Source organism: Cariama cristata, unplaced genomic scaffold, assembly GCF_000690535.1.
Source record: "Cariama cristata isolate BGI_N322 unplaced genomic scaffold, ASM69053v1 scaffold30062, whole genome shotgun sequence".
Classification (NCBI taxonomy): domain Eukaryota; kingdom Metazoa; phylum Chordata; class Aves; order Cariamiformes; family Cariamidae; genus Cariama; species Cariama cristata.
The window spans coordinates 44175-57192 of NW_009603857.1; the positions used below are offsets into that span (position 1 = coordinate 44175).

The window sequence follows — 13018 nt, forward strand, 5'->3', positions numbered from 1 at the left end:
GAATCCTGACTGACGGTAACTGCACACTCATTTCTGAGGGCAGTGTAGGAGCTCTTTTGTTGAACTTCTGAATTTTACTGTTCACCCATATGCTTTCCTTTTATTTTTAAATACAGAATACTACTAATGGCAGTTTTTATAGCTTTGTTTCCCCACTTAGATCAAGGAACTGATCCACAGAAAAAGATTCTGATATATTTCCTTCCTTAATATCTACTGTAATTTCTTAGACTTGATTGCTTTTCACTCAGGCAGTTTAGAAGACATAGCTTGTTTTTCCCTATTACTATTATTTTTTGCACGCAGTGCCAATCTTCAGGCTTATGGCTTTTTGAACATTCTTTTAATTTATTATAGAAGACAGAATTCAATGATTAACAATGCTACTAACAGTGACCCCCCCCTCCCATTTCTTCTCATTATTTCACTGAAACCCATTGCATACATAGTTCAAATTTCCCCAAACTTAAAGTTATTGGTCTTCACATTATGAGCCACATATAGTACGTGAAGCACTAAAAGTGCATTATGGTTTGCGCAGTCGCCACCAGTGGCTGTCCAAAGACTTCTATGGCACAATGTATCCAAGTGCCACTAGATGGTTCTTGGTTTGGTGTTGAGAAGCACGTGTCTCCTCTTTCCCCCAAATCTCTTTATTCACATTCAACTTCTAACCCAATCGTAAGGCCATTAAAAAAAAATTCTTAAGGGCCAGGCCTGAATGATTACTAAATTATGCACAGCTCTTCTAGTATAGGAGGGATTTCCAAGTGCCCAATTTTACTCCCATCACATTAATGTTGATGTCACTGCGTATTCAACCATGCATTTTTGACAAGCCGGAGAAAGCAATGGCGATTTTGGCTTATTTTTTTGTTAACTTTTTGTCTTCAGGTAATGAAAAGCTTTTGTAAATTAGCTGAGTGTCAGTATGAGTTCTATGGCTTCAATCTCCTTTAAAAATAAAAATCTTAAGGGTCCAAAAAAAAAAAAAAAAGAAAAAAAAAGAAAGAAACAAAACAAAAACAAATAGAAAGAAAAAAAAAGGAAAAAATTGCTGATATTGCCACAAATCATTAGAATTCACCTGACGTGCTGAAACAAAACTTTGTAAGTTCAAACAAATCATTGATTTGTTCTAATTTTTTGTGGTTTCCTTTTGCTCTTTCTGCCCCTTTGCCGTCCGATTGGTGATGTTGTTCAAACATGATCGAATTCCTGCTAAATGCAGGAGCGATCCTGCTGCTTCTTTCATCTCCTCATCATCACTCTCAGGGGGCTTTTCTGTACGTCTCTTTTTAAGAGGCAGTGTGTCACTTGGTACTTTTTTCGCCTTCATTAAATGTTGCCTTTTCTTGTGCTGGGATGCATACCCACTGTCAGCTAAAGAATCCTTGGTCTCCTTCCGATTTTGCTTTTTGTCCTCTTCTTCTGTTTCACTATGGCTCTCGTGGCTCTGGAAGCTAACTTCACTTCCTTCACTGCTGTCTTGGCTACCTTTAGTTGCAAATTCATACTGGTCGTCAGCAGAGGAAGAGGAAACGGAGTCACTAGCAGGTGATGTGCTCCTGTGGTTGGAAGATTTGGCACTGCTGTAGTTATGATCCTCCTTTGGGTCACCGCTAACAACTGGAGAGCCACAGGACTGTTCGCTTTCTGTCCGCATCCGGCAGTTTGTTATTCCATTCCTGTAAAAACAAATTGAAGCAGTCTTAGAAGCCACAGAAATGTCATCCTGCTTCAGTGCAAAAGATGATAAAGCCAACTGATAGATAATCTAAAATTATGACTATCAAAGTAATGTCCATGCAAGCTGGTTCCACAGTCTGACTCAAACTGCTTGTGGATCAGACCCCACATATAAACCAAGCCAAAAGACATGTAACAGCACGAGAGGTAGAGGCAAGTAGGGAATGGTTACAAACAAATGATGTCTGAACAGCCCTGACTGACATTTCAACTAATAGTTTACACTTCCAAAAAAATGAAAAAGAAAAAACCCCATTATTTTATCTACTGGACATTAAATAAACTCTGATGAGTTGCATAAATATCCTTTCCCCTTTTCCATATAAAATGATACTACCAAAAACGTGGGGAAGAGACACTAGCTTTCTGGAGTACTTCTTTGCCTCCTCTCAAAGACTCTTTTCCAGCCCTAGTGTTCCAAGGGTAGGAGATGTTTAACCTGAAAGTAGCACAGCTTCCATTTAGGACTCTTTCCAACAGAAGGAGCAACTAAGTATAAAACCCAGGTCCAGTCACATTTCTGATTGTGATCAGTTCATGAATAATTTTAAAAGCAATATAATCTTAAGCCACAAGCTGCCAACAAAATATCACAAGGTGTTTAAAAACAAACAGTAGAAAAAAATAATCTTGTTTTGCCGTAGAAGTTGTCATTTTCCCCTTTGATTTTATAGCACCTGGTGCTGTGGCAACTACTGCAGCACAATATATTTAAAAACTAACAGTGTTCCTTTCTGCACTGGAAAGTATTAGACCATTGCCACTGACTTTACAATACAGAATACAACACTTGCAAGTCTGTTAAGAAGGGACTGACCCTGTGCAGTGCTTAATTCCTGCTAGAGAGGAGGATGCTCACCATTGAGTAAAGGCATCATCATTGCTACTTGCCAGTTCACCAGCCTTGAACCCCTCTATCAGCTAAAAAAACCCCACAAACAAGCAAGACTGTTTAAACTACCACATGATAAACTGCATTAAAATCTACTCTTGCCATCTTCATGCTATCACTAGAGTGCTCTTGCGCACTCATGGCAGTGTCGGATTAAAACCTTTGCTTAAACACATGCACTGAACACAGATATTTCTTAACAGGAATGGCACAGTGGCAAGTCCAGAGTATTACTGCTCTTCTACTTAAAAAATGGGAAAGTGCTTTAGGTTTTGGGTAATCACCTCACATCTGGTTTCCTTATAGAAGAAACAACAGAGTATTATCCATTTCTGAAAGGTAAGGTTGAAAGGTGGAAAATATAAGAGTGGTATATAATTCCACAGTTCCTATTCATCTAAATGCTCTTGTCTGTAGAGCTTGCAGAAATAAGAAACAAGCTTTTGTGAACCAGTGACAGGACAATGCTAGAAGGTAGCAAATTAATCAGTCATTCCAAATGTTCCTATTTACAGGATTTTCAAAGAAACATATACAATAGATGGCCCAGTTATTAGCAAAGAAAGCCTCTTGCCAACTCCTTTTGCTCAACAAAATTATTTTCCCCTAGATTTTCGAGTAGCTTTATGATCCATAAATTATATACAGAACCCAGAAGGAATACACAAAGCTCCTTCAATTATTAATAACTAAATGCAATGTCATTCACGATTGTGCAGCAAGCCAGCTGCATTTACTCTGTGATGGTTTGCCACTGCAGGGGTTGTCATTAGAGGATGCCAAATGCTTAAAAGAAGAAATCATCCATACTAAACTAGTTGTAAGGTGAATTTATAACCAACTCCTTAAGATCAGTCATTACAAGGAAGCATGTGATGCATTTTAAATGACAGATTCTTCGTTTTTAGGATAAATTTACATTTCAAGATCTTAAAAATTATCATAAATTAGCATAAAATTAAAGTTACTTCATTTTACTAGGCAGCTAATAGTCAGAGCAATGTGGCTCAATAAAAATCACATGCTACTAATTTTCCATTAAAAAATAGCAATAAATTCTTGCTCCAAGGAAACAAACACAGGACAGAATAGGTGGGAACTCAAATGGGATTCAAATCAAGATGCCCATTTTCATGTTATTAGAACTACTCCTATTTGTTAGTCTGTACTGAGACACTATCAATAAAAGGAAAGCTACAGTTCCATGAAGCAGAGCAACCACATGCCAAAAAGACATCCCTGATTTGCCCCGCTCTTGAGTCCCTAGTGTTTGCTTTTACATAAAGGGGCTATAATTTGGATTCAAAAGCTCTGCCCATGGGACTTACTCCAGATCCCAACTCTTTCAAAAAAGCATAAAAATAGAATGAAAGGCCCGGAGATTACAGAAGCGATGTCCCAGGGGAAGGTGTACTACTATAGGGTTAGCATCTCACAGGGAGTGACTGCAGATAGGGATGATGACAAAGAAAAACGAAGTCCACAGAAAGGTGCAAAAAAAGAAATCACTTAAAAAAAAGGGAGGAAAGGAAATACCAATACATTTCAGAAGAAAGGCATCTATGGTGGAACTGGTCAGGAAATGGATAGCATTTGCATCTCAGAAAAATCTTTGGTTTTCACTTACATTTTGAAAGATTTCCAACCAGTTCTGCTTGGGGAAATATAAAAAGGAAGAGAAAGCAGGTCAAGGACAGAATTAGCAAAGGATATTCACAGAAATGAAAAAGTTATATGGCAGAATGTTTTAGGATATTCATAACATCAAAAGTCATGTACCCTGAAAGTAAATTAATCTGATTTGTATCTCGATACACAATAGCTCAAACATAAGATATGAAGAATTACTTATAATTGATATTAGTAGATTAGAGTTGAATAAACTAATCTCTAAGCCATTCATATTCCGCACGTGCTTCTGAGACATTCTAAAGCTTTATATTGCTCTTATACAGTCACATACCCACTAAGATATGAATCTGTGATCTACTTAGTTCAATCTAGATCATCAGTGGACAGAACTCCCTTGAGTTTCAGGGGACAGATTTTGGCCAGCTTAATCTATTTTTGCTCACAGTTCCGGTTGTAACTCTTAACTTTGTTACTGAAACAATAATAGATTTTTAAAACGAGTGTTTGCTCTGATGTTTGGATTATTTTTAAATTACAGAGGGGAAGAAAAGATATTTAAGAATTCTGTGCTTACTAAAACAATGAGGGGAAATGTATTTCAAGTAATACCTTATTTTTTCCCCATTTTTTTGTTCAGAACTTTATTTCAAAATTTCCAAAAACTGACATATTTTCACATGTTTTAAAGCAGTAGCTTGCCCTCTCAGGGAAGTCCATGCGACAGTCTCTAGAGCTTTTCATCCTACTGACATAGACTATTTTATTTGCTTGAGGGATCTTAACCATAGTTAGACAGATAAAAGTAGCATGCACAGATTCTTCTTAAAGTATTTCAATTTGTCTATAGCACAATGACACAACCCTCAAGCACTGCAGAGGTAAGTTTGGACTTCTGAAAGCCTGACTCCATTCCCATTGTTAATAGATAGGAGCTCTGCTACTAATGTCATCAGGAGCCAGATGGGACTCACAGCAGCTGGATTTCAAGTCAGCAAGGAAATAATGTCCTTTGCACAGTGTTAGTGCCTCTGCCTTTCAAAGGGGTCTTCCTCAGTATGAGAGGAAAGTAAGTCTCTGTCATTTTATGAAGGGCAGACATATCTTCCTTAAATTTCTCTATCAATCAGCTTTAAAAAAAAAATAGGTAATCACAGTCTACTTGCAAACAGCAAAAAGTTTTGTTGAAAAATAATTTAACATAATTTCAAAAGGAAGTTCAGGACAGTCAGAACTTTTAACTACAGGTAGTTGAACTGTTACTTAAAACCACTACATACCAGCAGACAGGAGGATGAGCAAGCATATGAAACGTAATTGCTGCTCACTTGCTGTATGATGAGATTCTATCAGGGATTATTGAGTTAAAAGTCAACAAGTCGGTCATGCTATTGATAGAAGCTCTGACAAAGGTACTTCACAGCATAATTCTATGCAAAGGACCACAGTAAATGTGAGTCATGAACTGCCAGCAGAAAGAGCACTTTGTCAGTATCAACAGCAGATCTGAAGTTAAGACAAATGCAGCCCTCTGCATTTTGCAAAAAAGAATAATCAAGTCAGCCAGTATTTTTGTCCTTTAGTTACTAAAGGACTCCTTCAGCTCCCAAGGATAACTCATCCTGCCTGTTACAGGTGGGAAGGGGAATGCAATGCAACAAGGATGATTTGGGGTTTGTTAAGCTGATCATGCCAGTACTAAGCAAGAACATCAGGAATATACAACTAAGAATTCATAAAAGGAAGTACCTACCAGTTCCTTTGCCTAAGTAAAAATAATCATTCACAGATAATGCAAGTATATAATTATGCTCTGGCATCTATGCTGCACATGTTACTTATGTTTGGTTTATTTAATCACTGCTTGAATAGCTGCTTTAAGGGAGGAAAAAATAAGCAAAAACTAAAGCCAGCATGAGAAAGTACTTGCTTTCCCTAGGAAGAGGGAACATTTTGTTTTGGAAAATTGAATGGAAAATTTTTTTACTTAGGGAAATTTCCTGGGAAGCTTGTGTTTGCAATTTACAGATAATTGTGAAATTCCTTGAGAAGCTACAAATGTTTGGTGAGAAAGGAGAATTGCAAAAAAGGGAAAAAACCCAAGTAATTTCCCATTAATTTTTATTTTTAACCTGCAATAATATAAAAATCCTTAGTATTTCTAACAAATACTAGCAAAAGTAATTTAACCTGTTACCTAGGCATAAGTGGCATATAAAGATGTTTTGCCTAAGTTTTCAATTAGCCTGAAACAATAGCTTGGATTCATTCTGGGGAAATACGAGCTAAAAAAGGCAGTTAAGCAATGAAGTCTACACTATCCTCCATCCTGACATTTCTGATGCATCGACAAACAAAGAGAATGGCGAATCCAGCCAAAGCATCTTTACTGGGACTGGCTCTGCTTAGCTCTTCCCAAATCCTAAAGGTTTTACCTGTTCCTTAAGGTTTCCCACCAAGGTGGCTGCAAATTTTTCTTCCTTCTTTTTCACCTCCACCTCACACGCACTCGCTGACTAGTGTTATGTGATGGGGTTTTCATTTGGCCTCCCCATCAGAACAGACCACTGAAAAGGCCATTAAGCCCCACTGGCCAGGACTAACAGCATCTTAATCTGGCCAAAAAAATGGGGAAGCATGGCCTACACAGTACAAAATACACTGAAGACCAGAGCTTCATAAACTCTGGATTCCCTGGGAGCCCATCTGGCCCCTGTAGCAGTGAACATATGGGGCAGAGGAAAAGAAAAAAAGACCTAATACATAAAGATTACCAGCGATATTTTGTAAAACATCTTTTGCAGAATAACCTGGACCAAATTACAAGGCCTATGCCATACAGCTGGTGAGATTCCTTGTGGAGTGAAATTCCATCAACCTTACTTCAGTGGATTTGCCCACACCAGGCAGGTGAGGCTTAGGCTCAGTACGTCTACTCCACTGTGGCAGGACGTGGACATAGACAAAAACCACTCATGCACTATTGACAACCAAAGAAAATTACGAACATCATGGTGGGGGCTGTCTGCTGAATGTACTGAAATCGTAGGTCCAACAGCTCTGATATTATATCATCTTTCAAGCTTGTGCTCTTCCAAAGGCTGGTGTAACGTAAGGTGATTATATATGATAGAGCTTCGTGCACCTTGCCAAGATGCACGTTGGCAGATGTGTTGGCCACTTTGACAGAGACTATGCCGACTAAAGTGGATGCAGAAGTCCTTCTAAGTAAACCTTTAAAAGGTATTTTCCAACAGAAGTATACAGTAAGAGCAAGAACTCACCTTCAAAGCACAACCAACTCCTTGCTGCCTGTGAGCCACTACTGGCTTTGCCTGCTTTCATTTAATACCTTTGTAAGTCAGTATTTTATTTTCTACATACCCAGACTATCACTGCATTTGCTTTTAGATTCTCTCGGAGAACTGTATGGGGATATGGTCTGCCAAAAATATGTATGATGGATCTCATGTTAGAGACATGCTACACGCTGTGCAGCTTTGAAGCGTTATTTTCCCCTGCTGTCTTTGGGTGGGTCTTAGACTTGTCAGCCACAACATGGAAAATATGGATGGTAAACAACCTAAAAATGGTGGTTTAAAGTAAATAAAAAGCTACTGTCAAAACACATCCAATTACACTCTGCTGTGAGATTTAACACCAGAGGATGATTTTCAAAGTAAAAATAGTGTGGGATGCCTTTTCCATTTGTAGATTAGTTTGGAACGAAAGGCCTATTTGTGCAATTTAAGCCAAATGCACTACAACATAATGATGCTCTCCTCAATTGCTATTCTTTATTCATGGAAAGTGGTGAATTTGTCGTGTTTGTTAAATACTTTTCAGTAGGGTTTTTTAATCCAAACTACTTAATTCAACCGTACTTTATTTTATATATAAAAAATAAAGTAATTACATGTAATTACATGGGAACAGCAACACATCGATACCTTGTGAAGAACAAAATATGCTAATACAGTCAGTCATACTGTTGAAGAAGAATGGCACAGCAAAATTTCCAAACGATGGGAGCTAACACATCAGAAATCACAGATTTCGGTATCTTAGTCCAATGCTATGGTTTTGGCCTCCTTTCTGAGTAACAGATTAGTCAAAACACTCCACCTAATTACAACTGCAAATTTAATCCAAGACCAACTTTTTGTTTCTGTGTTTTGACACTAATGGCAATCTGCACAACAGGACAACAAACTGCAAGTTATTTGCAGGCAGTCTGGGGGACAACAAAACCAAAGACCATTAAGGTATTTGAAGAAATAAATACCAAAATGAAATAAACAGCTCAGACAGCAAGGAAGTGCCAATAGAAGACCAGCACCTTACATTACATATGGTAATTAAAGAAAACCACTTAAGAGGTTTAATTTATTATGCAGGGATCCACTATCAAGAAAATGCTAGAGGTCCCCTATATGAATGACGAAAACCACCTTTCTTTGGTTTAGGCCTTTCATTTAGAGCACCAAAGGAACTCTTCTCAAGAAAATATACCTCTGAGTAAAAACTTCGTGGAAAGAAGCTGTCTGGCTTCTCAATATAGAGGCAGAGGCTCATAACTTCTGCAGATAACTAACAGAAGACTGCAGCACCTCCTGTGGCTGCCCAGCAGGCCTCCCTCCTGGTGAAAGGTGGAAGGGGAAATCAACCTTCCTGCACCTGAGCAGGTCTAAAAACATCCTCTGCCAGCCTGACTGGACCATCTCCCTCTGTGCAGGAATGACAGCTCTGTGTGAGCTGTACTCCTACTCTTAACTGCAACAGAATCACAGAATGGTTGGGGTTGGAAGGGCCCTCTGGAGATCATCTCGTCCAACCCCTCTGACAAAGCAGGTTAACCTACAGCAAGTTGCACAGGACCATGTCCAGGGGGGTTTTGAATATCTCCAGAGAAGGAGACTCCACAGCCTCTCTGGGCAGCCTGTTCCAGTGCTCTGCCACCCTCAAAGTAATGAAGTTTTTCCTCATATTCACATGAAACTTCCTGTGTTTCAGTTTGTGCCCGTTGCCCCTTAACCTGTGGCTGGGCACCACTGAAAAGAGTCTGGCCCCATCCTCTTGACATCCACTCGCCCTTAAGGTATTTATAAGCATTGATGAGATCCCCTCTCAGTCTTCTCTTCTCCAAGCTGAACAGACCCAGCTCCCTCAGCCTTTCCTCACAAGGGAGATGCTCCAGTTCCCTCATCATCTTCATTGCCCTCTGCTGGACTCTGTCCAGTCCAGTAGTTGTCTTCTTGAACTGGGGAGCCCAGAACTGGACACAGTACTCCAGATGTGGCCTTACCAGGACAGAGTAGAGGGGGAGGAGAACCTGCCTCGACCTGCTGGCCACACTCTTCCTAATGCACCCCAAGATATCATTGGCCTTGCTGGCCACGAGGCCACATTGCTGGCTCATGGCCAACTTGCTGTCCACCAGGACTCCCATGTCCTTCTCCCGACGAGCTGCTCTCCAGCAGGTCGACCCCCAGCCTGTACTAGTGCACGGGGTTATTCCTCCCCAGGTGCAGGACCCTACACTTGCCTTTGTTGAACTTCATCAGGTTACTCTCTGCCCAACTCTCTTGCCTGTCCAGGTCTTGCTGAACGGCAGCGCAGATTTCCAGTGTATCAGCCACTCTTCCCAGTTTGGCATCATCAGCAAACTTGCTGAGGTCATGCTCCATCCCTTCATCCAGGCCATTAATGAATAGGTTAAACAAGATTGGATCCAGAATGGACCCCTGGGGAACACCACCAGCTACAGGCCTCTAACTAGACTCTGTGCCACTGATCACACCCCTCCGATCTCTGCCATTCAGCCAGTTCTCAATCCACCTCACTGTCCACTCATCTAATCCACATGTCCTGACCTTACGAAGAAGGCAGCTGCATGGATGCTGTGGTAGATTCCCCCTGCTGCACAAGATAAGCAGAAGTTATTCTCATGAGATGCCATGAAAGCTCGACACAAGTCCTATATAGCCCTGTGTATCTGAGAAGAGGGGTAAGCACCAAGAAAAAGGGTGTCATTTTTACAGTAACCGATAACAGAAGCATCCAGCTTTGAGAGGACCAGATGATGTTCTAAGAGGCATTGTGCATCCAGACTGACCTTCTTCCTAAAGAAATTCTGAAACTTACTATCGCTGAGAGATACAAAACAAAACTGACTGCTGCACTTGCTCTACTGCAGAGAGTCCCCTAACTTCTCAAAAGCTTTCAACGCCTCTTCTTGCCCACTCCCTTCCCTTCAAGAATTAGAAGAGGGGATATTGCAGGAGCCCTTAAATATGAGCAGACATCATGCAGACTAGGAATATATTCATAGCAAGCTATTTCTAATACTGCTTAAGGCTGGAGAACGGAACAAAAAGAATTAGAAATGCCTGCATTAACGAATTATAAATGGTTTTCTCTGAGACAGAGCAAAAAGAACATAAGCAAGGAAGGGGTAAAATCCCTAATTTCCCAAATCTACATTAGCAGGTAGCTGGTAAAAATCCTGTTCTACCTGCTGGGAAAAAACGTGAGTAGTAGTTCTCAGAAAACACGTAAAATTTAACGATATACAGCCTTACAGCATAGCAATTTGAGGATGTTTACCTAGAAGGAAGTTTTTAAGTGGCCTGGAAGGAAAAACAGTTCTATCTCCTTCTTGAGTCAACCCTGACTATGAAACAGGGTCTAAGCAGAAAATGCAGATAAACTCAAGAGAGAATATTCAGAGCACTACATCCTCCATTTAGCTTGGACACCTCATAAAAATTATATATAATTAATGATCCAGTAGTCCCACAGCTCTGCAGTCCCCATTGGAACAGAATACAAGTCCTGGCTAAAGCCAGTGGCAAAGCTACAGAAGACGGTTGACCTCCACTGCTAGCAAGGCCAGACTGTGCTAAAGAGAGATGGAGAGGAACTCTGCAGACTTCTGGAGGATGATCCTCAGGGTTGCATCCCTTCAGTGTAGCAAATCTGAAAAACAGCTGAAACAGCTGCCCATCAAAAAATAGGATTTTACTCCAATTAGCATCTTCCCCTCTATGCATTTTAGGCATCAAGAGTATATGAACATCATAGGTCTCTCTTCCCCCACTCCACCCCCATTTCTTGGATGGAAATACTAGCACCCAAAGGGCTAGACACTGATTCTGAAAAGGGATTAAAAAATAAAGAGCAAATGGGAAAAAAATTCCAAGAAAATAATAACGGAGTAAGTAGCTATCAAGATAACTTTATTTCACTGCCTTCCAGCCATTTACTGAGATCAGAGGGCGTAATTGGAACAGCCCAGCAAAGCAGGGTCAGTGCTAATTATGAAACCCCATCCAGAATGCCCAAATGCCTGAGCTGAAATAGCTTTCGCAGATACAGAGAGTTCTGAAAGAGAAGGGCACAGACAGTACACTTGACCAAATTAATCTCCGTTGTGACTGACTGAAAATGGAGCTACACCTGAGGCAAACTGTTCTTCCACCAATAAAACATCAACGCTTCAAGTAAAGCAAACCACTGAACCACAGTTCTTATTGCCATCACTAGATGTCTCTTACTGCCCTGCTTTCTGAAAAAGTTGAGTATCTTCAAACAACATTTTACCCTTGAATGTTGCAGTATAACCTTGAAATAGAAACTGTAGTGAAAGAAACTGCCTCACAAAGACCTACATTAATAACAAAATGACAGCTGTATGTTCAGGTATCTTTCAGAATTTGCTTTAATATTTCTGATATTCTTCTCACTGGTATTTAATCCAGGAAAAGGTCTTTAGGAAAAGGGAGGGAGGGAAGTAAGGAGGGGCAGGAAAAGGCATCTGCACTTAGAAAAACAGGTCACTGTAGGAGGTTCTCACCATAAACTGTCTACAATTTGCTAGTGAAAATAAAACTGCTTTTTACAAACCAGTGTGCAACAGACAGGCATGCCATGACTATCTTGCAAAGAATGATAACCCAAGAATTTTACGTGGCAGGGTTTTATTTCATTTAGAACCTCAGAAGCATTAGCAAGCAGCAAAGTATCTGTTGACCAGAGCTCACAAATACTTTTACATTCTCTGCAAAATACTGATTTATTTCATGAAGATCCCGCAGTGAGCTACTCTTACCTTACTGCAACAGCCATGCTTCCTATAGGGTTGATTGGCAACGGCCTGGCTCCAGGAAATATTCCTCTACTCAGAACTCGAGCTCCATTTTGTATCACTCCTGGAGGAACTGAAAAACAAAACAAAACAAAACAAAACAAAAAAAGAATATTTTTTCTTTTAAAGGAAAAGTTAGAAAAATGTAGGAGCAAAATGTGGAACTTTTCAATGAATTGAGAAAACATTAGAGAGGCTCGTGTAGTACACTGCTTACCTTGAACATCTTAGCCTCAACTCTTCCGAATGCCATGCTATTTCCAACGCTATTTTCATGTCAAAAATTTTAACAGCAACCAATGGTAACATGGCTTGTGGAAGCCACTGCCTGACCTAGTTGCTGCAGATCATTCCTTGTACAACCTTATCACTTTTGTTTTGTAATCGCCATTCTGCTGGGAATGCATGTGTTTACAAAACAAGCTGTAAGCATAGAAGTAACTTTTGTCTACACTAAGAAACACTGACCCTTTACAGATAAACAGAATATAAGCAGTTCACTGCAAGAACACAGGTCACAGCTTTTTATCACCCCAGCTTACTTTCTGAGCAGCAACCTTTTGGCCTCTGTCTCCTGCAAAATAAAATATTAACTACAAATG

General features: G+C 40.0%; 1 protein-coding gene across 1 annotated transcript in view; it reads right to left on the reverse strand.

Moving 5' to 3' along the window:
* Nucleotides 1-1138: 1138 nt before the first annotated feature.
* Nucleotides 1139-13018, reverse strand: part of LOC104157862 (forkhead box protein N3-like) — a gene marked incomplete at its 5' end in the record, with an annotated part of 22710 nt that continues 10830 nt past the window's right edge. Inside the window, 3 exons of the mRNA XM_009695365.1 lie at nucleotides 1139-1688; nucleotides 4269-4292; nucleotides 12381-12489. Of these exons, the coding sequence (XP_009693667.1) occupies nucleotides 1139-1688; nucleotides 4269-4292; nucleotides 12381-12489 (683 nt within the window). The remainder of the gene's footprint in view (nucleotides 1689-4268; nucleotides 4293-12380; nucleotides 12490-13018) is intronic.